Genomic DNA, 25,682 nt, shown 5'->3' with positions numbered 1-25,682 from the left:
CCTCCTCTGATGAGAGATGTATTCTGGGGGCTAAGGGACTGGATGGCTCAGAGACCACCTGATTCCCTCATGCTTTGTATCACGCATACAGGTGTAGTTGGATTATGTGGCTATGAAAGAGACAGAGAGAGGTGCCTGAGCTGGGACTCTTTGCAGCAGCCCTTTGTAAAGCCCAGTGATTCTTCTTTTCTGCCAAAAACAAACTTATTGCGGCACCAACAAATACCCCAATGAGGGGTGGGCGAGAGGCAGGATTTATATTGGGAGGCATGGGGGATGAGAGAGAATGAGCATCAGTTTAATCCCTGCTTTCTGGGTCTCATTCTTCTCTGGCATTGGTTTTACACTGGTGTAGTTCATAGGTTTATGGCCAGAAGGATCAGTTATGATTATCTAGTCCGACCTCCTGCATCGCACGGGACAGAGATCCTCTCTTAGTGACATCTGCATCACGCCCATAACTGCTGCTTGAGCCAGGGAATATCTTTTAGAAAACACTTTGTGACTTTAATTCACCATGGTACAAGTGAGAGAAGAATCAGGGTTGATGTCCGCTGAAGGCAGTAAAAGGGCAGGGGCCCAGTATATTTTCAGCAGTAATGGGTGCTTTGTGCTGTTAACAGTGACTTGGCCTCCATCTATCTTCTGTCTTCATCCTTTTCTCTTTGATTGTTAAAACCCATAGAAACCCATAAAGCTTCAGAGAAATATTCTTTAAATAGGCTTAATTTCTGTATCACTTATTTGTATGTGGGATCTCTTGCTCGCTAATTACATCCAGCAGAATGGCTAGAGTCACAGAAAAGATGTGATTTTTTTGGATGAAATATAGAGCTCCCTTTAAAAAAACATCCTGGTAGCTGGAACTGAAGCAAACATTAGCGAAGAACTTGTGGGTAGAGTGTGAAGAGAAATTAATGTTCAGGGCATCTTTGCCATCCTTCGGCATTCCACCAAACCCACATCTGTGCAGAACAGCTGGAGCGCCACCTGCTGATGTCGAGGGGGTTATTGCAAACTGTAAGCAGGCTGGAATTAAAGAGCTCATGATGATGGGTGTTTATGTGTCACTCTTGGACTAGCATTGGCATGAAAATGCCAACAGCAGCTGTGGCCTTGCCCAACCACATTTCCAGGATCCATAAATCACTGTTTTTCAATCTTTAAACCAAATCTCTATGCAAGTGCCTGCACATTTATGCTCAGTATTGTTGGGCCACCAAGGAAATGATTATTCAAGGCATTTATCTCAGATGAGATCTACCTCTTGTACAAAGCACCTGTCGCCATGGTGTCTAAGTGACCCTTGAAGCTAAGCGCCATGTATCTAAATGACCCTTAACTGTGAAACTGTATTTTTAGCAGGATGCTTTGCTGACTATATAAATCCTGAGAGTGAAGCATGAGTCCCTCGGGTTGACGATAAAATACAGCCTGACAATATGTATAGCTTGAGTGTAGTTTATTCCCTTCACTTCTCCGGGAAATGTGCTTCGAGCCAGATGATTGTTTGTAGCAGCACCCAAAGGGCCCAATCAGGATCAGGACCCTCATTGTGCTAGGTGCTGTATAAACACACATGACGGGGCTGGTCCCTGCCCAAAGAGCTTGCAATCTACACTCACTTGTTGCATCTTGTCTTTGTGTAATGAGCAATAGGAATGGGGAGGGGGAGAACAGGAGGGGGGCCATGATAAGATCACGCTATACGCTAGCTATGTGCAGAACCTCATGGTTCCCAATCACCTTTATTTTCTTTCAATAAATCCTAGGAATCTCCATTAGCGCTCTACTTAGCCATTGCCATTGTGAGGTCTTCTCTAGGCATCATGGCAGAAGGGAGTCTAGAAGAGGCATTTGACCAACTAAAGGATAGAGGCTTTATGCACTAGTTTGAGGTAGGTGTCCCATGTGTAAGCATGGAAAAAGCACAAAGACGCCCATGGGAGAGGTGGACAGGTGGGTGATTAAAGCTGTAGGAGTTGGATTTGCACAGATCTCTTGGTTCGTTCCCTGCCTATCCAATCTTTGGCTTCCCTGCTGTCTTGGAGCAGTTTTAAGGTTGTTTTGAGATTTGGACACCTACCCAGTGGAACTGGGCTATGAACTTTCAACTCATTTCACCCATGCCATCAAATAGCCTTCACATAGTTTCACTTTTCATTTTCAAAGTGCTGTACAAACATCTGTTTAATCCTTCGGTGTTTGGTTATGATGGGTTACTTGCTATGGAGTTAGATCAAAAGGGGATATTAAGGGAGCCAAACAGGAATGATAAAACAATGACACAGATAAGAGTCCTTGAGAAAACAATGGGGAAGCTGTTTATTGGGGAATACCCTACCTGGCTTCACTCAGGCTCAGAATGGTTTCTTATCAAGGCTTAAGCCTAGGATCAAAAGGAGGATATCAAACACTAGAGGAACCTGGGCCTAAAAAAAGGTGGAAGTTGAGAGAGTGGTCAGAGTGTCAGCAAAAGCAAAAAGCTGGCGGGCTGGCAAGGAGACAGAGAGGCAGAAACAGCAGCAGGGGGCTCTGCTTCTCACAACCCAGAGATGGAGGTAACTGAAATGTAGCAAAGCTTGCAAGGAAAGTTTAAGGATTGGGTAGAGGCAAATATGCATGTAGACCTTTATTGTTATTTTTGTTTACTCTTCCCTCTGTGTGCTTCCCACACATGAATACATAACACCTTGTTTTGAAGAAGCGGTTGCTGTGTCACTTTAACCACCTCGTTGGTCTAGGCCAACCCTCCAGGATTGAAAGATTAATTTTTAATTAAAGATTATGTCATGTGATGGTATCTCCAGGAATTCATCCAGCCAAAGTTGGCAACCCTACGCTGGTCACAGATTGCCAGAGTGAAAGGCCTTACAGATGCCAAACCAAGCTGGGCCTGTGGCATTAATACAATTGGTGAACAAGGGAGCTGCGGCCCAGAAAGTCAGGTTAAGAGAGGGTGGACCATGTGGTTCCACCCAGAGTGAGGTGCAGGTAGTCAAGGTTGTGCTCAAGAAGCACTAAAAGGGGTTTGTTTCATACCTATGACACTAGTATGAAGCACAGGTGAATTATCTCTATTTTAAAGATAGAGGGACTGAGGCACAGAATTAATCAACAGCTTGCCCAAAGTCACACCGTCAGTTAGTGATGGATGCAGGCAATGCAGTGGCCTGGATCTGCATGGGTGACCTAGAAATAAAACTTCTTTTCTTATTATTCATCGTCTGGGGTGCCCAGTTGTGCTGGATAATCCAATTTTTATTTGGCACACAGAACAGTGGCATTCTTTCTTGGTTGTTGTTTATGGTTCCTACACTGAATTTGCAAGAAGCATTTGTCTATCTGGTTAAGTTGTGCTCATGCCCAGTTATCAACCCTGCTGATTTGGAAGCACTTCAAAGCCCTTTATTCTTCAGAGTGGCTGTCTCTGAAGCCATTGAGGGGTTTTTTGTTACAGCGCAGCATTTATTATTATGTCTTTTAAGATAGGGCAACTTTAGTTATACATTTTTTACTGAAAGGTATAAATGAACCCCTTTGAGAGGGTTGTTTTTTAAAATCCAGTGTATGATCTTAGTGATTTATTGCTGCAAAGAGCAGATAATCAGTCGGCAACATCTGGACAGGTCTGTAAGGCTTTTTTTTTTCTTTTTAAATCTGTTCTTTCCTGAGACAAATGTAAAGTTTTGCACTGGGCACGCTATCAAGTTCTCTGGTGTAGCATGTACTCACGGCTTCATCTTTCCTGAGCTTTACAGCCTTTCCCTCCTGTTCGTGTCTTTTTTGTTCTCTCGCTCATGCACGGTTTATTTTTCATTATCCTTTCATTTCCCTTGTCCCAGGTTCTTCATCTCATTATTTCTTCTGATGCCAGAAAAGGGGCTGTTGGTTTACCATATGGTGTTACTAGGTGACTGTGTCGTACCCACACCGGTTGTCTTGTTTGCTAAAGTTCTGTCAGTGTATCAGTCAGCTTGCCTATCCCTCACTGAATGTCCTTCCCTCCCCTATATGACTTTCGGTTGTGTTTCTTTCTTTCCCCTTAGAATGTTTTGGGTGTTTGAATTTGTTCATAGCCCCAGATATTGATTATATTCTGGGGAGACTTTGCCAGGCATCAACTCAAAGACACTCTCTCTTTTACTGGTTTACATTCTCATGGGAAATACTGGACTTGATCCTCCACTAGCATAAATCAATGTAGCTCCATTGACTTCAATTTATCTGAGCTGAATACCACCAGCTGAGGATCTGGCCCAATATCTTTATTTTCCAAATGTCTTTTCTTTACTTTGCTTGTGTTGCACCTAAATTTAAAATGTCTGACCCTGTATGGAGTACCTGTAAAGTACACGCTATACGACGCACAACAGACTATATATTTCATTTTCTACAATCCTTTTGATAGATTGTGGTTTTTTCAGAATGGAAAATGGCAAGCTTCATTCTGCTTAAGTATAATTACATTCACACACACACACACACACACACACACACACAAACAGGCACCAGCTGAGTTCGGGCCTGCTTAGGTTGCCAGCCTGGGACTCAGGAGACACAGATTCAAATCCCTGCTCTGCCACAGACTTCCTCAGTGACCTTGGGTAAGTCACTTAGGCAACTGAGGTGTAGAGAGACTATGTATAAAACAGGGAAAATAGAACTGCCCTGCCCCATAAGGGTATTGGAAGGATAAATGCATAAAATATTGTGAGGAACTAGATGCTACTGTGATGGCGGTCCTACAAACACCTTAGCTAAAAGGAGAGCAATAGTCACAGTACAGACATGTAGTAAGAGACATTCCCTGCCCTGAAGAGGGAGCTAACATTCTAAATAGGCAGGAGAGACACAGGGAGGGGAAGGGATCAGCAGTACCGGCCAGGTAAGAAATGGATTCTATGTGCACCACTGGAAGGGATACAACATACAAATATTTATTCTGGTGATCGTGAGATGGGAACTCCTCCTGGATTATTGAATACGAAGGTGTCCTCTATATCAGTGCAGAAGTAATTTTTTGCTACATTTGGAGAAAGGTCTCAGATTTGACTTCTGTGGCCAGTGCCATGAGGGATTAATTGCCATAGAGCAGGCACACGGGCAAAGAAACATGGGCCTCGGTTGTCAAAAATGACTCGTGATTTGAGGTGTTCAACTTGACGTGTGGTGAAGGGGCCTGACTTTCAAACAGTGCTGGGCACTCACTAGCTTTTTGATTAGCTTTACTTGGAAAAGGGAGGTCAGACAGCGTTTGGCAGTTTGCAAGTCTCCGGCACTGAGTGATAGATTTCAGTATTGCCTGGCTTAGGTAGGTGCTGACAATTTGTGTTAGTCAAAGCCCCTCTACTCTCTTTTACCACCCAGGAGGGACATGGTCAGATGGCTGTCGGTACTTCCAGGGTTTCTTCTGGTGGGAAAGGGCTTGCTTCTTCGGGGGAGGGTGCACACTGTGTTTGTGGCTCTGCCTTCAGCTGGTTACACTAATTGGCTTGTGAAGTCCTCCCAGAAGTAGGTGATCCTCTGTGGAATGTGATGGTTCCTATTAGTGGGAGGTACTGGGCTTTGGGCCCAAGTAAGGTCTGGGTTTAGATGGTGATTTACTGCCCAGAAAAGTGTGCAAAACGAGTCCCTGCTGCCTCTGTGGCAGAGGGGAGATTGGCTCTCTCTGACTCTGACATAGCAGTGTCATAGATCTGTGGAGGTTCCTTGTGAATGTTCGATGCTTCATTTTAGATAAGCCCCCAAAAGTGCATAAGTGCATCCAATGCCTATTGGAACTGCCCCGACCTCTTAGGTCTGCCGGATGGAGCCAGAAACACTGTGGGTACAGCTTTTCTCATGATATTCGGGGTTTTGGCGTCTGGTTCAGGAATCACCCAGGAAATGCAGAGGCCAGTGCACAATACATGCATACACATAATATCAAACCCCAGTCATGACTCATATTTGGATCTGAGTTCTGGATGACGGTTTGAGCTGGGCTGAGATTTGCTTGGAAGTTGTTTCCCTAGTCCCTACTTGAAAACTTGGGGGAAAGGCTAGGTAATCGGTGTGAGCAGTATAGCCCATTCCAACAGGTGGCAGTCTAACACACTGAATGGTTGCATGTCACACTGAACACCTTCCATCAGCTGCCTGGTTGCTGTCTAATTCCTGCAGAAGTGATGATGACTTTCCTGCTTTTTAATTGGTGAGACTTTAGTTGCAGAAATGCTACCATGTTGGCTTTTTTTTTTTTTTTGCCCTGTTTGCTGTTGGTGTGTCTGACAGATTAATTCTCACATAGGTAGGTTTGTAAGAGAGGTTGGCCTGGAACATTAGGTGCTGGCAGGAGTCGGCTCTGGAAGCTTTCATCTTCTCAGCTGTTGAGTGGACACACGATAAATAGTCGTTTGGTGAAAATAAAATATTTATTTTCTGCTGCAGGATGATAATTGGCTCAGTGTGGAAGTTAATATGATTTATTTGGGGATTTGTTTATAAAGAGATTATTTTGTAATGAATCTGTGGGCATGAAGGGCCTTATAGATGTAGTTATCCGAGATGCTGTCGGCACCGGCACTTCTCAGCAACAGTGGGGCTGGAGCTCTAGTCCTCCTGCTCCAAAAGCATAGGCTGATATAGGAGAATCTCTTCTGCTGCTAGCTGTATGGGGCCTATGCTACACAGAGAAGCAGCTCTGATTCCATACATTTGAGAGCAGAGGTGCATATACCCACCAGCCATGTCATCGCAATATGAAATGGGTGACATACTGAAGCATTTGATTGTCCTTTCTGTGGTTTTCAGAGTGGGCACAAATTGATCCAGCTCCTGTTTAAAAACAGACCCACTCACCAGCTTTGACTTGGCAGCCTGCTGGGTCAGTGAATTGTTCAACCTCCTCACATAGCTCACCTGGGCACTGAAGCGCATCTGGTTCTGAACCTGAGACTCCTTAACTACTCGCTTTCTCCCTTCTCCTAAAGCACTGTCAGCCCAGCAAGAGCCGGTGGAACGCATTAGTTGGTATTTCCCTGTGAGCAGAGCCAGTGCATGTTGGTAAGGTTTTGTTTTAGTGAAGGCAAGCCAAAGTCATTGCTAGGAAGAAGAGACAGCAATCAGGACAGGGGAGGGTAAGGAGTGGGTGGGATTTGGGTTTCCCAGTGGAGGGTAAACTCTGATAGAAGTTTAGTCCATTGTGGCATCTCTGCATCTTGAATCTAGCACGTGATTGCTCTCCTATCAGTGACACTCTTAGGTGAAATGACCCGTTCGTTCTTTTGAATTATAGAGCTGTCAAAGGCTAGCAGCTGGGAGCTTCGGCAGTGATGAAAGGTCAGAGACAGGGCAGAGATGTGGGGACATGAGAGGACTGATGGATGTTTTCATGCACTCCCCATGTGGGTTTGGGACAGTTGCAGGGAGCTTGGTTTGACTACATTGGCACACTTAGCCCTTTGTGCAGTGACTGTATGTGTGTGTATTTCATTGTTTCCCTAAGGAGAAGGAAACAGTTAAAGGGGAAAATCAGGAGTGTCTCACTCCATCTCCCCCTTCTGCCTGTATTTATTTAGCTGGGAAAGAACACACATCTGAGCATGCAGTTTCACGGTTGGCGCCTAGTGAGGCATAAAGGTCAGTGTCAAGAGCCCTCAGCCACTGTCAGAGTGTAAAAGGCCCTTTGTCAAAGTTCTCGGTTTTACAAGTATATTTTGTTACAATTTTGTATCTGTTGCCTATAGAATCCTGAGCTGTGTGGGATTGCTCACCCACTGAAATACAGCTGTCTCTGGGTGAGACGCAGCAGCTGTTCTGCTACAGCAAAGTTACACAATTTCAATCGGGGAAAGAATCGAGAGGCAGTGTTGTCTAGTGGATAGGGCACTCATCTGGGACACAGGAGGGCCTGGGTTCTAGTCCCAGCTCTGCCACAGATTGAGCTGTGTAGCCTTGAGCAAGTCACTTCACATCCACCTACTTTGTCTATCTAGATTGTAAACACTTTGGGGCAGGGGTTCTCTTAATATATGTTTTTTCACCACCTACCACCATGGGGCCCTGATCTTAGCTGTGGCTACTGTAATACTAGTGATTGATAATGATAAAGGGAGAGGCTGTTTTTCTTTTTAAATTGACGCCAGAGGGGGGAATGTTTAGTTTAGCAAAATGAAATGTCTTGAGTTGGAATTTGGCCAGAACCCTGGAGCTGACACATCTTATGATGTACATGTGTCTGATGACCCAGGTGGCAGAAATATATCCCCGTGTCTGGTCTGGATTTGTTCTGAGTCAGTGATGCAGACAGAGGGCTCAAGGGAAACAGTTCAAAGACTGAAGACTTGTCTCATTTCTTTTGATAGGTGGGTGTTTGTTTATTTTTAATGGTCAGTACAGATTAACGTAATGTTGAGGCTAGAGAGCTAATGCTGGTCTTGTTGGATAACTGAATCAAACACAGAGAGCCTGATCCTCAGCTCCATCAATGTGAGTGAGGTCCTGCCAATTTGTAACAACTGGAGATCTGACCCAGAGACTGGAAGACCAAGGTTAAAAAAAATTATTGAAGAAATTGACACTATTTCTCCATTGTTTTTCTTCCTCCAGGGCTGCCACTGAGGTACTAGCAGCTTTGCTGAAATCAAGTAAGCGCCTTCTCTTTATATTCTTACTGACCTACCTGTCTGTGCTGTGCACGTAGATAGACATGTCCCATTAGGAATGGATACTTTCTTCTCCAACTCAACGTACCCACACCACACACACGCACACACAGAGCTCTGAAATGCAATAGACCAAAGCAATCTGTGTTGAGAAATGGGAGGGGACAATATGTAGCATTTATTGTATGTCTTGCCATGTTTCCCCCTATGTCTCTATGATGATGCAGGTGGGAAATCATAACCTAGACATAAGGGTGCAAGCTCCTTAAGTGAAATGACTAGGATGGCAACTTGTTCTGATTTTTTTGGGACGAGCTTAGAAGAATTCTGCAGACTGTCATAATGACACCACTTTTACTTTATTCTCCCCCTGCTAGCATCTCAGGTCTCCACTTGTGCTTGAAGCCTTGCAGATCTTAAAGCTAGCCCTGGTACTTAGAGATTGCCTTGGTGTAGCCAAGCTCTGGCAGGGAGTATCTAACACTGGCAGTGTCTGGTCCGTGGGGGTTAGGGCTCTTTTAGCTTGGGTCCCCTTGTATGTACTCCTGGCCTGAATGTTCCTGAAGTGAATGTGTTACCCTTTTCTGCCTTTATCTCATCCAAAAACACTTAGCTTTTTATTACCAGGATTTAATAAAGCTTTGATTAAGAAAGAGTGCTCTACTATTGCAGACAATCTCCTCTCCAATAAATCACAATGGCGTATTGTTCTCTCTCTCTTCCCCCTCCTCCCCGCCCCCTTTACTCTTTCTCTTCTCTGTCCTTTTTGTGAGCATTAGGAATAAATGCATTTGTGAAAAATTGTAGGCCTGGAAGCAGTGCTTAAATGAGCATGCTGCAATGGGATCATGTCTGAGTCGCACCGGCTCAAGTGATGAATTCTCAAATAATGCTCTGGTATTAACCTTGCTGCCTAGATTTAAAAGTCACGTTATTGCAACGAGGAAACGCCTTCTGGTTCAGATACTAAATCTTAATAAGGGGGTGATGGGGCCACTCCAGAGCTGCCTTCAACTTAAAAGCAAAAATTACCATTTAGGGAAGGAGGAATTCACAGAGAGGAGGGGAGCTGCAGGGAGCGTGGAAAGCTCAGTCGGCAACACAAGCGGCACTCCTGCTTGATGGTCAGCATCTGGGGCTGTGAGGGGAGATTCTGCTGTCTCAGTGGTGTTGATGGGACCAGGCTTCCTGTTCCAGCACAAGCTCCCACCCTATTTGCGGTCGCACAACGTTGATGTGGTAACTACAGCAACCACTGAGTGGAAAAGTGACATTAGGAAAGTAAGTGGTAGAGTTTTAGCTGTTTTTAAAAAAAATGTGATATACCTGGAACTAAGGAGGCGGAGCCAGCACCATGTGATCAGCTAGCTCTGCCCAAACCACCACCAGCGGCTCTGTGGTTCATCAGTGGTCCACAGTTGGAGGTCACTGGTCTAGACCATGATTTTGGTTTCTTCTCACTCTTAGTGTCTTTGGAGGCTACTAGAAGAAAGTAAATGTCTACAAGCATTAGGCACTGTTGTATGTGAGAATTGCTTGTGAAGACACAGGCTGAAATCAAACGTGGTGGACCTCACAGATGTGAAAGCTGTGGGCTTTGAGCTGGACGGGAGATGGAAACCCTGGTGCTAGCTGCAACGATGAAATCGGGGTGTGTATGAGCACATCGGTTATTCTGAGCCTCACTAAGGCCTTCAAAAGTGACCTGCTTGTGCTGCTGCGCTGGGACTTGATCTTGCTGGGCATGAGGATGAGATCACCCAGAAAACAGAGAGGTCAAGAATGCATCCATTCTTGGTGGTCCACCTTCAGGGTTGCACTCAGTGTCTCCAGCTGGAGTGATTCTCTGCCTCTGGCTACACAGATCATCTTTGCAAGGATCTCTTAGGGCAGGAGCCCTTCTCCTGCTTTTGGCAGGAAGTCAGAAGGAGAAAGAATCCCCTATAGTTTTAACAGGAGCAGGAAGATGGCAGTGCCTCTCCCTAATGTTTTCATGGTGATAATCTCCCTGCCTCTCAGGCTTCCTCTAGTCTGCACTGATACTTTGGCCAGCTCTGAGCAAAGGGCTACCTGTAAGCTTTGATCTGTGGCTGAAATCTCACCTCTCTCTGTCCAAACAGACACTGATGGGAACTGCTCACCTGCAGCTGTTTAATACTGGGGAGCTATTGGGGAAGTAGCTGAGGGAGCAGGATCTGTCTGTGAGCCACAGAAGGCAGCAGAATATCAGGACATTACCAGTCTGTCTGGAGCTGGGAAACTATCTTGACTGGTAACTATCTTAGAAGTGAAAGTACCAGGTTTGCCAGTGAAATGGCTGCTGGGATATCTCGTGGGGAACACCTGCTCACAGGTATGGAGATCATTGATCATTACCATCTCTCCTGCAGCACATGGTCCCCCTCACATGCCTCATGAACATGACCATGTTTCTCCAAGGTATTTGCAAAGGGACACCCTCAGCTTGAGGGATTTTGGAGGTGAGGCCATTCTGCTTGTTATTTTTATAGCCATATCCCTGCTCAAACCTGCCTAGGGCTCCAGTAAAGGATCCTGCTCAGGCACCAAATGTGTGTTTCTTGAAATTGGTGCTTCACCCACAGCCGGGGGAAAAAAGCCTGCAGCCCCGAAACATGGCCAGAGAGAGCCAGGTGCTTTTCTTCTTGAAAATGTGAATGGAAAGGAATTATAGACATTTGGATGACTATTAATATAGGCTCAGAAGCGTGTGTCACTTCTAATGCTGCAATAACGACTATATCCTTTCATAATTAGGATTGTAGATTACTTATACAAAATAGATTTTCCTCGCCTGACAATCAGACCATCTCACTCTGCACTTGGAATCTCAGTATTGCCAATGTCAAACATTCAAAAAATCACCAGTAAGGCCCCTGAAAACCATGAGATTGGCTTAAAAATCATAACGTCAAACATACCAAAAAGTGTGTAATTTTAATTTGCCTTTTGGTTTTTAAGCCTTTAGGCTGCACTCAAGGCTCATTTTCATATGTTACTCTGCAACCCTGAGGATACACATTTACTTTTTTTTAATATGAAAGCTGAGATTCTTCTATAATCACCTGACTCCATGAGCTGGGGCTTTAAGGGAAATACCAAATACTGCAAGACTCATGGTAAAATCATGAGAGTTGGCAACACTGGCATCTCCTCACTGGCTTCCCTTGCTCACTGCATTGACTTTAAATGTCTTGCCTTTGCCACCAGCCGCTGCACTGCTCCACCCTGGCCTGCACCTTAGATCTTATTTCTTAGCATGTCTTTCTCTCTACCCATGACTCTAGTCTTGACATCCCCTTCATTTCCTTCTCCCATACCTGCCTTCATGCTTTCTTCTGAGCAGCTCCCTTGTGCCCAGAATGACCTCCTAACCACTGTGTGCCAGGCTCCCACTGTCTTCTCATTCTGATGCATCCTAATGATTCACTATCTCTGTCGTGTCCACAAACAGAATAAGCAAACACAAATCCTGTATTGGCTCCTTCCTCTTTTGTTCCCATGCATCTTCTCTAACTGTCTACCTTCTGGACGGTAAGCTCTGCAGGGCAGGGCCCTTCTTTTATTTGGGTCTGCGATGGGCTAAGCATGTTGTTGGCTGTTAGCAAATAACCATAGTTGGGAGGCTGAGTGTCAGGAGAGCATCAGTAATTCTTCTGTAAGGACTTGCGATTGAGTATGTCAACGCCCTTCACAAAATTAATGAACTAAACCTCACAACCCTGGTGAAGTGGTTTATTGGCCCTCTTGTACAGATGGAGAAACTGAGGCACAATGAGGCAAAGCATCATGCCCATAATCATGCAAGCTAGTGGGAGAGATGGAGATGGAACTCTGACCTCCTGGCTCCATGCCGAGTGCATTGGCAGAACAGCAGGGAAGGGAGAAGGGAATCTGTGCTGTGAGTGACTCCATCCCGTGGGATCTTTTGCTTTGGTCAGTGCCGAATTCATGCCAAAAATAAAGTAACTCAATGCAATTTGTTGAGGGTGGGGGAAATAGTCAATCTAAAGAAACAGGCTCAGGCAGCTGCCTGTTTGGGACTGTAGGGTTAAACGGGGTAATTCTGAACATTCTTCTTGTCCCCCACCCCCATGACACAAGCCAACTGCCGCACCCCAGCACCACATGATGGTGCTGTTGTTATAGTTATCCCAGGTCCCATCAGTGCTTAATCCAATATTTATTTTTGGTGAGTAATTTGTTTATCAGCAGGTTATTTTAATCTAATTTTGGTCATATTTGTTATACCCGACTATCTGCACTTCCCAGTGTTAGCAGCTTGCGTGTCTTTAAGGAAATTAGCTGGAGCCAATCTCAGAGGCATTATTGAAGGGAGAGGGCTAGGGAAACAGACAGAGACCTTGCTGCATTGCTTGCCTAGTGAAATTGTAATGAGCACTTTAAAGAGACAGGCTGCGATGACCTCCTGAGTATGTCTCTTTTATCAAGAGGATTCTCTGATGCAGGCAGCAGTTATTGCAAATGACCTTTCCACCCCCTCCCGGTTTCCTCTCTCCTTATCCTCTTGCCTTACCTATTTCCTCCCAGCCATTCTTCTCCTTCCCTAGTCCTCCCCCCTCTTCCTCCCTCGTCCTTTATTTAACCACTCACACTCTTCCTTTCATGAAGGCATGAGGATTGTGTGCCCTCGAGGGGACACATAGGTTCCCCAAGAAAGAGAAGAAAGGAGTTCTATTAAGCAAACATTTCATAGCCTGCCCGTCAGGGATGGGTGTGCATCAGAACTGCCCATATTTTGTGGAAGGGTCAAAATTAGAAGCTGGATCTCAGTTTTGCAAGTGATGGCCCCACCTTTATAACAGTGTGAAGCAAAACCCCTGATCCGCCCCTTTCCCCCCTGAATTTCAGGATGTTTATAATCCCAGTTCCAGTTTTGGGGCTGTATTCTTGTCTCTTCTTCAGAGTATAGTCATTCAGTGTAACTGGGTAGAGTGAGGGGGGAAAGGAAGGTTGGGAATGGATGTCCCTTCCATTTCTACTCCCCAAGATTGTTCTTCTCTCAGAGGTTTCTCAATGCAGATGTACCTACTGTCCCAGAGTGGAAGGATGGTTTCAACTCCAACATGGATAGCTCAGCGCCCATCTGTATTATGTCCTGAAGGATGAAATAATGGAGTTGAGTTGTTGCATCATTTTGTTTGTGTCTCTGTTAGTGATGAGTTGGCAAATGAGGCATGCTTATCCTGATGGAAGGACTGTGTTTGTGTCCCCAGTGATGGGTGGACTTCAGAAAGTTCAGAGATGGAGTTTGGAGAAGTCCTTCAAATTTCTGGATCCTTATCTGAAGTCTCCAGACCACTTCAGTCTGAAAAACTGGATTGGAAATTTTGCGCAAACATTATTTCTCATGGAATTTCAACACTTTGGCTTTCATCCAGAAAATGAAACATAAGGGAGAAAAATTAAACCTTTTCAAATTTTAAAGATTTAATTGCCATTGGGGATAGTTCTGTAGCTTTGTGGGGCATTGATTTGCTCTTGCTTAATCTTCACATGTTCATGATGCAACAATGGCCAGTTAGTGGAGGGTTCTCATGTCATGCTATATCTTTGTGTGAGATACCATCTTGGCCAACATCAGGGACTGAAACAGGGACCTTCAGAGCTGAAGGCATGAGTCACTACAGCTGGAACTAAAGCTCATAGCTGAAACAGACTCATCTCCTGGGTGGACTGGGCACAGAGGGAGATGTGTACCGCATCCTGACCAGTGGGATGCATTTGTGTACCCTGTCTTCTCGCCGTGGTGTTGAAACCTTAGTGACATTGCAGTCGGATGCAGCTGCTCCAAGAGACGAAATAAACATTGCATGTCTTTAAATGTCATCCCGCAGGCTGGGTGTGCAGGTTGTGGGGCAGAATCATGGCTGCCCCCTGAATACTGGGATGGGTGGAGAGTCACTCAAGGGTGGCAGGTTTGTGCAATTTTTGGTGGTGCCCAGAACAGGTCCAAGTCCCACCCCACCACACCTGCCTTGTAAGCCAATATATATATTTTTAAAATAATGTAAAAATATAAGGGCTCTGGGGTGGGGCTGGTGATGAGGAGTTTGGGGTGCGGGAGGGGCTCAGGCAGAGGGTTGGGGTGCAGGGGTGAGGGCTCTGGGATGGGGCGGGGGATGAGGGGTTCATAATGCAGGAGGGGGCTTAGGGCTGGGACAGAGGGTTAGGGTTAGGGTGCAGGGGGATGAGGGCTCTGGTTGGGGCTGGTGATGAGGGGTGTGGGAGGGGCTCAGGGCTACGGCAGAGGGTTGGGGTGCAGAGGGTGAGGGCTCTGGCTGGAGTGCGGGCTCTGGGGTGGGGTGGAGTTGGGGATGAAGAGTTTGGGGTGCAGGCAGGCTGCCCTGGGGCTGGGGCCAGAGAGGAGGACTCCCCAGAGCCTTTTCCCCGATGGCAGCAGCGAGCTGCGGGGGAGGGCCCCCCTCTTCCCCCTGGCAGCACACACACCTTGCACCACTGTCACTGCACGTGCTCCTAGGACCCCTCTCAGGTCCAGGAAGCCCCCTTGCCTCCCCTGCGGTGGGTGTCGGGGGGGGCTGCCATCACATGCTCCCCTGCTGCTGCCCGTCACTGTAGCCTCACTGCGGGTGGGGCATGGGGCTGCCCCTTGCCCAGCGTGAGGCGGGAGCGGTGACTGCAGGTCGGGGAGAGGGGGGTCTCCCTGTGCTGGTGGAGGGTCCCACCAGAAAAGAGAGAGGTCTGAAGCGGAAGGGCAGTGTCAGGGCAGCCTGTCCTGGCCCTAGTGAGTGCGGGGCACTAGGACCCTGCAGCAGCAGTTGATGCAGCAGAGCAGAATGCAGGATGGAGCTGCAGTGGGCAGCCACTGGCTTGAGGCAGCTCAGGGACCCAGGGGAGGCGCACCGGGGCAGCAAGTGGGGACCAGGGGACACTCGGGGGAGGCCGGCGGGGCCAGGGGAGAGACCCGGCCCCAAACATTGGTGGAGCCGGGCCCCTGGGCCCTGATTATTGCTGGAGCCCGGGCACCACAGGCCCATATAACTCGCTGCCCCTGGAGTCACCTTAACAAGGAACCCACATCAGCTGCTTGCTGAAACCACTGAGCCCACTAGATCTGGCTCATCCCATTGTTCACTGCATGACTAGGCCCATCTTTGGGGAGAATTCATCCAGTTCCCTGGGCCCGCGCTGCTTCCCGCAGCCCCCATTGGCCTGGGACGGTGAACCGCAGCCAGTGGGAGCTACGATCGGCTGAACTTGTGGATGCTGCAGATAAACAAGTTTACCCCTTCCAAGCTCTTGGAGACTGCAGTGTTAATTTAGCAGAGCATCTTAGCTTCAAACCAAGTCCTTGGCATAATGAATTAATTGAGTGATTCTGATCAACAAAGAGAGCACCAAAGAGATTTAAATAGCTAGATACAAAGATAAATATTTCTTTGTTCTTCCTGGTAAGCAGTGGCTTGCTCATCATATTACAGGTTGACTGAAATCCAGTTATGTGATTGTATAAACCAGGTGATCTCCAGTGGTCCCATGTGTGCAGCTTCAGAGGGGGCGGGCCTGAAAAGGAGAGGCTTCAGGAGCATCCCCAGAAACAGCAACACCCCCTCAGGCCATAATGATGGCTGACTGGTGATGTGTATCTGCTATCCTCAAACCCTGTTTTGGGGTCCCCCGCCTGCCAAGCAGTGAACGAGGCAGAGTTCCCTTGAAACTGGAGACTTTTCTTTTGTGTGAGCTCCTGGCTTTAGATGCGTCTTTAACCACTGTGGAACATCCAGGATGAATGTACCAGCTGTGCTGGGTCCATCCAGGCAAAGCATGCCTGTTGTGCCTTCAGACTCACTCGGTATGTCCAGGCAGAGAAGAGTGGCCCAAATATGTCCTCATTATCCATTGACTGCAATGGAATATTAGTAGAAACCTGTAGCACAGTGGAGGACCAACAGCAGAAAGGTTGAGAGGCAAAGGGCATTCTACCACCTACCACACAGGAGATGCAATTCCACTCCAGGAGGAGATGACTTCTTACTGCCTACAAACGTGCACAGTGCTGCTTGTATCTCTGTGACTCATACCCACCATCTGTATTTTAGCCAAAATACAGACATATACAGACAGGTGCATCGTGTAGATGGAGAGACCAACAGATAAGAGACAGGTGGGGAGGTTTCTGTTTTCCTTCCTGCCTTCTGGAGATTTTGGCATTCCTCCTTTTTTGCTCTTTCTCTGCTTTGCTGACTAAAAAACTGAAATGGAAGAATAGAATGAGAGAGACCTGCCAATGGGAAGAGAACAGGAGAGGTTGATGGGATGGTCCAGGAGAGCCAACCAAACTGAAAGTCTCAATGAGACAACAGCATTTTGATTCCTCACCAGGTGTCCTGTAACCTTCCTTTCCTCTAGAACAGACTTCCCTACATTAGTTCATAATGCCAATGTTTAGATCAGGGACCCAGGGGGGATCGGCAACCTTTGGCATGCAGCCCGCCAGGGTAAGCCCTCTGGCAGGCCGGGCCGGTTTGTTTACTTGATATGTCTGCAGGTTCGGCCGATCGCAGCTCCCACTGGCCGTGGTTCGCTGCTCCAGGCCAATGGGGGCTGCGAGAAATGGCACGTGCCACGTGCCAAAGGTTGCCGATCCCTGGTTTAGATGCTACATTGATAAGTGCTACAGGAAACCTAAGAGAAATAAATAATGAATATACTCAGCCCTTAGACTGTGTAGTGCTTTTTATCCATAATGAACAATGGGAGGATTGGAAACTGAGGCACAGAACGATCAAGTGACTTGCACAAGGCCATACATGCGAGTCACTGTCAGAGTCAGGAACAGAAGCCAGGCGTCCTGACTCCCAGGCTAGAGCTGGCTGAAAAATGGGGAAAAAAATCTTCAAAAAATATTTTACAGGAAATTTACTTTGGTTGAAATTTCTAACTAGCTCCACTCTCAGCCCTTTCCACTGCCACTATGCCCTATGGGTCCTGACAAATGGGTTGGAGTGCTAAATGGTGTGTGTCTAGCTCCATTCTGATTTCATTAGCCTCTGTACAAGGCAGGAGGCCACCCTGAGTCTGATTCACACTGCCCCCACCCCAAGCTCCCTGACTCTGCTCTGCCTCTTGTCATGTATATGGAGTTTTGCAGAACTCTCTAAGCAATTCTTCAAGGAAGATTGACTGATCTGAGGGGTTAGTCATCCTGCAGGTTAGCGAACATGACATCTGGTGGAGGATTAACAGGAAATCATGAATCAAACCGTTGGGACTGATAAGGGATTCTCAAGCAATTAAAGTTTTCTAGCATGCGCGTGCACACCAATACTGAGTGAAGGTCAGAGGAGTAACACACCTGTGGTCTCATACACACTCACAATTGCCAGAGCTGAAAACATGAGATATGTTGTCAGGGCTGCGTGGAGGCCAAGAAGTAGGATAGCAGAGGCTGCTGCAGGCCTGGATTGAGGTGCAGTGGAATAACAGAGACGGCAGCTCAAGATTGAGGTGCTTCAGCAGATTAATGTGGTAGCTCAGGACTGGTATATCAGTGGGGTTGCAGGTCAGGATTGAAGTACATTGGCAGCGCTTTGTATGGAGCTCTTTGCTCCCACCCATCCTCCCTCTTTGTGCAAGATCTCTGTGTGATGTTTCCAAAGAACAGATAGAGAAGACTTGCCACAGGGTCCTTCCTCCATCCCTCCCAACATCTCCTCCTCCTCCCCATCACTGAGGCTGATGTTTGCTGTCTGCCCTTCACCTGCAACCCCTACACCTGCCCCAGTGACTTCCCATTCTCTCCTGGTTGCTGACCTCCCTTGGCCCCAGTCTCACTGCCTTTCTCTCGCCTCCTTAATTTCTGGCTCCCTTCTTCCTCTTCTCCCAGTAAATCTCTGCTGATGACTTTAATACTCCAGGTGTGAGTGGTTCTGGTGCTCTGTTTAATGAAACAGCAATGGATTGGAGCCCACTAGCCCTGGAAAACCCATACCAAGAGCTTTCTCTTGCAAACTGCATACAGTAATTGGGATTCAGGGGGCCCAACATGTGCTTCCTGGCCCTGTGGGTCGATGAGCATGCTCCTGGCAGCTTCTGAAGTGTGTCAGAATGGGGTGCGTGGTGGACCAGACAGGAAAAATACATTCATTCAAGGGCTGGTTTAAAGGGGGAAGAACAACCTGGAGCACGCCTGTACTCGCACATGCTGGGGCATGGCAAGGAATGCAGGGAAAAGGCGCTTCAGAAATGTTGAATGGCAGTGTTGTTAGCTCTCATGATTTTATTGCGAGTCTTGCGATATTTGGAGTTTGTTTGTCTTAAAGACCAAGCGTCTGGAGATGTGATTGTGAGAATCTCAGTGTTCATTTTTTGTAAAGAACTTTTAAACCTTTGTGGTTTTGGAGTAAAGCTTGAAAATGTGACCTGATCGCACACAAAAGGCTCAGAAACCATAGGGCAAAGAAAAAGAAACCAAACGTGGAGTTTTGTTTAAAAAAAAAAACACTCGTGATTTTTAAGTTAATAATGATCTTCTGAGCCTGACTGATGATTAATGATTGGGTTGGCGGCCCTGAAATAGCAGAAGGGGCTGTGATTTTACAATCTCTGTTGTGCAATGGCTTTCATTACAAAGGGGTGTGTGAGCATGCATCACACCTTTCAGTAGCCAACACAATCTCATTGTCTGGGGCAGGGTCATGTGACTGAAAAGTGGTTGGCTTTGTTGCCCTCTGTAGGTCAGTCTCCTTTGGGATCCACACTACTGTATGAGGGTCACATGACCGTCTCCCAACCAATCATATTGCATCTCTCTTTTTCCCTCCTCAGCGGCTCCTCCCTCTTTCATATTCATTTTGAGGAACATAGGGGGTGCGGTGCGTGGGTCAGATGGAGGCAGCCACAACTAGGGCTGCTGCCCTGTGCTCCATTCATAGTGGGTGTAAATAAAATACTTCCGTCTCCAGGGCTGTCAATCCAGCATCTCCCACTCGTGCCAAGCATCTCCCTGCAGGAATTGTCTTTAGTTTTTGCTTTGCTTAGTGCTATGCCAAGCATGTGCTCTATGCTTAACAAATAACAATTAAGGTCACCCATGCAAATTATTAAAATCAAGCTAACAAACATGTCTGTGATTGTGTGCGCAAGACCAAATGGATGTGCAAGTGTGTGCATGCGAGTGTGCGAGCATTGTGCATATATATGACAATCATCAGTCAGTACTTGTGTGTGTGTGTGTGTGGGGGGGAAGTTTGTAACTCAGCCATATCCCTTTGGTTTCAGAGTCTAACAGCCGACGGGCAGTCAACAGAGGCTACCTGTGTGAACTGCTCAGGCTGTACCAGGACTGGCACTGCTGTGATGCCTCCAATAGGTACATCCATGTCCGCAGGGGTCTCCTGCTCTGCCTCAAACACATCACCAACATCCGATCTGCCAGGGAGACTTTCCTCAGTGCCCGTGGCCTGGAGATCCTCTTCACCACTGCACAGGTAAACACAATCTGGGGACTAGACTGAGCCAGCTCAGCAGCTGCTTCTGGCTTGTTCTGCCGTTGCAACGTAGAATTCTTCTTATGTTTTAAGCGGAGCTGATTGAAAAATGGAATTTCCGTCCTGTAGAAAATTGCGATACTTTGACTATTTTTTTTTTGTCCCAAATCAGGACAAAAATTCAAAACATTGAAATTTTTCAGAGAACAAAAAATCAGTTCAGAAATGTTGAAACATTTCATCTTTAATGTTAATCTCCGTCTGTCTGCGCCTCTGCAGGGCCTCATGGGAATTGTAGCTCCAGGTCCCTCATGCCCCTATTCTTCCTATGGACCCTACTCCCTTGCTAGCTTGCATCTCCCAAGATGCTCCACAATCTCTCCCTGTGGCTGAGCCGCTGCAGCATCTCACAGGTGCATGGGAGATGCATCCTAATGGGACGTCCTTCCTCTGGGGCCTGAGGAATTGGTCACTGCTTCAGGTGGGGCTAGGGGATCAGATGTAGCAAGGTTTCAATCAGGTTAATGGCTCTTGTGAACAGTAAGTCCCCAATGCATGTGGTGAATGGAAGCAGCTGTGTGAGAGCAATGTCTGTGACAGCCGATCATGGCTTGTTGCCTTTATAAGCCTTTATCAGTCCATGGTGCCTTCTGAGCTAATGTCTCCTGATAGCTCAGCCTGGGAGAAACACCCTGAAAAGTGCAAACACTGGGTCACCTTGGGTGAATAAACAAGATACGACGCACCAAGAATCCCGTGAAGAGTGAGAATGCTAATCCTTCCAAAGGTTGGGAGTGGAGCAGAAATGACAGCTTCAGGGGGTTCCAATTTGCTTTCTCTACCACGTGCCATGGGAGATCTGTTGGCAGGGGAATCACCAAGGTTAATAAGTCCAAAATATCACATTCCTTGACCCCTAAAAGGTACATTTCTGGTCTTACACTGTCTCCCTGAGAGATCAAATGATGTTCTCCCAACCGCCTGGAGGAAAGGTACAACCCTGTGAGGATCCCGCCCAATTCCCCACTCACAGCTAGAAACCACAGATGAGTGTGTGCACAGATGAGTGTGTTGAAACAGAAACGTTTTGAGACCATTTGATTTTGACGATGTTCCAACAGAACCCAGGAAAGACTCATATGGAACGCTGCCTGTCAGGTAGTTTTCTGACAGAAACCTGCCTGCTTCCCTGCCAGCTCAATCACCTTGGATCCTCAGTAGCCCATCTGGCATGCTGACAGGAAGCCGAGAGCCTGGAAGCCTTGGGAGTCCTGACGCATGGCACTTCAGCAGCCTGGGCTTCTTGGGTCCCCTGCTCTGTGGCAACCCATCAGATACCCTGCCCCAGAAATGGGGCTCCAGTCTCTTCTGTGGTGAATTAAAAAAAAAATGTGGATTTTCATTTTGAATCAGAACAGAAACAAATGTTGAAATATTACTAGTCTCCATGAAATAGAAATACTTTTCTCCACTCAGCTGTTGTGTTAAACTCTTTCTATGCTCATGCTTAAATGTGCTGGTTAAAACATGTTCGCAAACACGTCTTTAAACACGACCTATTGGCCTAATCTGGCTGAGGTCTCAGACAGAGCTCACAGGCCTTGGAGGCATGCAGGTCGCAGTGAGATGAGAAAATGTTCTCTGCCCCGCAAGAGTGTGCAGGAGACGGTTGCATGCAGCACCCTCTCTGCTTCTTTATTATTTGCACATCTGATTTCTTTTTTGGCTCAGCTGGTATCTCCTCAGTCCCTGTGCCTTAGCCTTTCCTCTCAGTTAATATGGTTATAGTCTCAACCTTTCCTATACTGGCATCGAATAACTCACAAATACACGGAGTGCAGAGACTACAGCACAGATGAGTTGAGTTCAGGTCAACTCTACTTTGGATTTCTGAACTAAGAATTGTTTCAGAGTAGCAGCCGTGTTAGTCTGTATTCGCAAAAAGAAAAGGAGGACTTGTGGCACCTTAGAGACTAACCAATTTATTTGAGCACGAAAGCTCATGCTCAAATAAATTGGTTAGTCTCTAAGGTGCCACAAGTACTCCTTTTCTTTTTGTGAACTAAGAACTGAGTCTGTTCACGGCTACTATCACCCTTCCAAGCAGCATGCCTGCAGCAACTTTACCCTCACACCACTGTTTGCGCATACATGAGATGCTATGTGGTTTAATCCGCACCTTTGGACTGTATCCAGAGGACTTCTGTTTGACGTTATACTGTGCTTCACAAACAGTTCTTTGCCCACTTACAGACCACATCATGTGAGGATCTCAAAGCATTTACAAACATTCGTGAACGTAGGCTCACAAAAATAGCTGCAAGGTAAAGTGTCTCTTACTGATAAGGAAATTGAGACACAGAGAAGCCGAGTGACTTGCCCTGTATTAGACAGTGAGTCAGAGGCAAAGCTGTGAATAGAAACCAGTTCTTGTAGGCCTTTGCTCTTCCCTTCCTCAGAGCTGATTTCAGAATTGTCTTTTCTCCCACTCTTATTTTTCTAGCCTCCCCATAGGAATCCTGCCTAATTCTAGGTTATTTTTCTTGCCTCCCCATAGGAATCCTGCCTAATTCCACAGACTCTTATAATGCCCTTCATTCATACAGGCGGAAGTGAACCAAGAGCCTGTATAAAATACAGCTGTTTTCCTTTTATTGCGTATTACAAAGCACTTCAGTTTGTTCACCAATCACCCTGCTGGACGAGCTGAATAGCCTCGGCCCTCCATATTTCCCACTGTGGGATGCTCAGCCAGCGGCACTAACCATTTATTCTGTCTTCTGGATTGTTCCATTTTCAATGTCTACCGAGAGGGTGTAAACATTCTGAATGGTAATAAAAGATCATGTTGATGTTGCTCTTTCATGTATTGGTGCCTTTATGATGCTTTCTGTGGCTTCTACTAATATTGTGGTGTGTGAGGGCTCAGTCCCAAGTCACCAAGGATACAGACACTCAGCTACTATGCTAGCAGGCATGGTACAGCATAAGAAGCTAGCTAGACAGATGATAGCTATATTAGCTTTACAGTCCTCTTCCCCCTGAGGAGGCTGTGGTGTATATATGCGCTGTAGCTATGAAACGACGATTCCTTTGTTTTCTCTGTATTGCACATATAAATGTCTAAGAACTCCACCTTTGGGCAGAGGCAGCAACCATTTTGTTCTCAGAGCTGCTGTCCTTGTTCCAGAAGAGGCACTCACCCATTGCACCCTCCCCAGGAGAATTCCCTTTTTATTCTTGCTTGTCTTGTTTTCCTTAATTTAAAATAAAAGTCCTTCAAGCTGAAAATCTGTGGTTCCACTCTGTGTGTGTGTGTGTGTGCACGCACGCGTGCACATGGGGAAAAACTAATGGAGATCAAGGAAACTGCCCCCGCATGGGATATGTCAGGACCACTGAGTGCCCGGCTGAGGTAGAAGCAGATGCAGGCTGGGACAGGGGCTGGCTAGCATGGAAACAGAGATGAGTAGGCTGGAGTTGGAGCAAGGGCAGTCTATTAAAACAATTGGCAATGGGAGTATTCCTGGCCAGGTAGTGATGCTGAGCAGAATAGAGAGATCGTTTCCCTTAGGAGCCTATGTGCCTGAGGTTGGATCACCTGGGTGTGGGTTCTTGCCTGTGGATTGACTAAACCCTTGCTGAATGGCACGGGGCCTATTACTAGACCTGCAGGTAGTTGCTTCTGATGACTCATCACTAAGGCTAAGCTTTTGTCACAGATATTTTTAGTAAAAGTCAGGGACAGGTCATGGGAAATAAACAAAAATTCACGGCAGCCCGCAACTTGTCCCTGATTTTCACTGAAAATATCCCTGACAAAAGGGGTAGGAGGGTTCAGCACCCACTGTTGCTGGGGCTCCTGGGTCCCCCACTGATGTGGTGTGTGGGAGCTCCAGGGTCCTCCTGCCCCGGGACTGGGCTGCTGTGGGGTCCCCTCACCCTGGACAGCTGGTAGCTGCAGCTGCGGCTGGGCAGATTCAGGGGCCTGCTGGCCGTCATGGCTGGGCAGCTGCAGAGTCCGCCAGCCGCTTGCTGTGGATGGACAGCTGCAGGGTGCCCCCACCAGATTGGGGACTGGGAGCTGTGAGGACATGGCTGCCTGGGAGCTCCAGCCCCAGGGCAGAAAATGTCACAGAGATCAGTGGAAGTCAAGGATTCTGTGACCTCTGTGACATAATCGTTGCTTTACTCATCACACTCTGGCTCAGGGATGACATGGGTGGCTGAGTAGGAAGTGCTGTCCCTTCTGAATCAGTATTAAGCCACAGTTCAGTGCTGGAGGGGACTGTGTTTTATGTAGACTTACAGTTTGCTGGCACGTCTTAAAAATTAAAAAAAAAAAAAAGAAAAAAAAAGTTGAGCTGACAATAAAATCTATCACAATTTTCAGAAAGCCAAAAAGCGAAGAAAAATTCATTTCTGGTGAAATGAAGCATTTCATTTGGATTTAGAGCTTTTTTTTTAAAAAAGTGTTTTTAAATTGGAAGGAAATTTCTGAGTTAAAAGTTCTTTCAAACTGAAAAATAGAAACATTCAGACTTTTTTTGTCATTTGTTTTAAATGATCAGTTCGGTGAAACTGGCACGAATTCACAAAACATTTTGGTCGCTGAATCAGCATTTCATGCCCCCCAAAGAGCTCCAGCTGAAGAATTTTGCCCCATGCTAGCTGTAGGGAGGTGTATGGATAATTCAGTAGCAGGTGCTCTTTTTTTTTTTTTTTTTTTCTGAGACGCTACTGACCCCAGTGCCTTCGAATGGTGCTAGGAAACCCTGTGCCCTTTAGATGGATGTACCAGGAGATGGTGAATGACCTGTAGAAGCAGATAAACTATTAAAAAACCAAGATGCTATGCTCCCATGTAGACTTCCCTGCTGTGATAAGGAAGGAAAAGGATGAAAGAGAAACACGGGAAATATAAGAAGTTGACACAGAACTGCCTGAATATTATTCAAATGCTGCTCTTTAAGGCTTTCAGGGAAGCAGCTATTTTAATGTCTGGCAGATCTGTGCAAGAGGAAGGATGCTTCTGAATGGCAAACATCACTGAATATTCTTCTTCATTGGTGCCTAGGATTGCCTGGATAGCAAGCTCCTTGATCCTATAGTAACTACAGTGGCCCAGATCCTGAGGAAGTGCTACCCCAAGGGGCCTCTGCCTTTGGCTACAGTACACAGCTCCTATTCCTTCTCTCTTCCTGGGAGTGTCAGCTCCGAATCTCCACGTGCAGTTCTTGAAGGTAAATTGCTGACTGAAGAGAGAATGTGTGTGTGTGTGGGGGGGGCCCAGTGAGGGACTGATGGGGAGAATGGAAGGTCGGGGCCAGGGGAGAGAGGAATCTAGTCCTGAGCTTTTCATTTAAAATTGCATGGTGACCCAGACTGTTATGCTACAGAACTGGGTCTGAATCCCTCACTTTCTATCAAGGCCAGCAGGGGAGATGTGAGATAGTGAAGGGTAGGGGAAATTAAATTAAATCCTTATTGCTTTAAAGTGACCTAAAGGAATGGCCTTGGCAAAGGCTGGAACTACTGTTGCTTC

At 46.7% G+C, this 25,682-nt stretch overlaps 1 protein-coding gene across 1 annotated transcript in view; it reads left to right on the top strand.

Annotated features, from left to right (window-relative positions):
• AGBL1 (AGBL carboxypeptidase 1) overlaps positions 1-25,682 on the top strand; it is a 390,925-nt gene that overhangs the window by 56,376 nt on the left and 308,867 nt on the right. Inside the window, exons 6-8 of the mRNA XM_075133176.1 lie at positions 8,593-8,630; positions 19,929-20,137; positions 25,215-25,380. Of these exons, the coding sequence (XP_074989277.1) occupies positions 8,593-8,630; positions 19,929-20,137; positions 25,215-25,380 (413 nt within the window). The remainder of the gene's footprint in view (positions 1-8,592; positions 8,631-19,928; positions 20,138-25,214; positions 25,381-25,682) is intronic.

Source organism: Caretta caretta, chromosome 10, assembly GCF_965140235.1.
Source record: "Caretta caretta isolate rCarCar2 chromosome 10, rCarCar1.hap1, whole genome shotgun sequence".
Lineage (NCBI taxonomy): Eukaryota > Metazoa > Chordata > Testudines > Cheloniidae > Caretta > Caretta caretta.
This window is presented reverse-complemented; position numbering and strand designations above follow the sequence as displayed.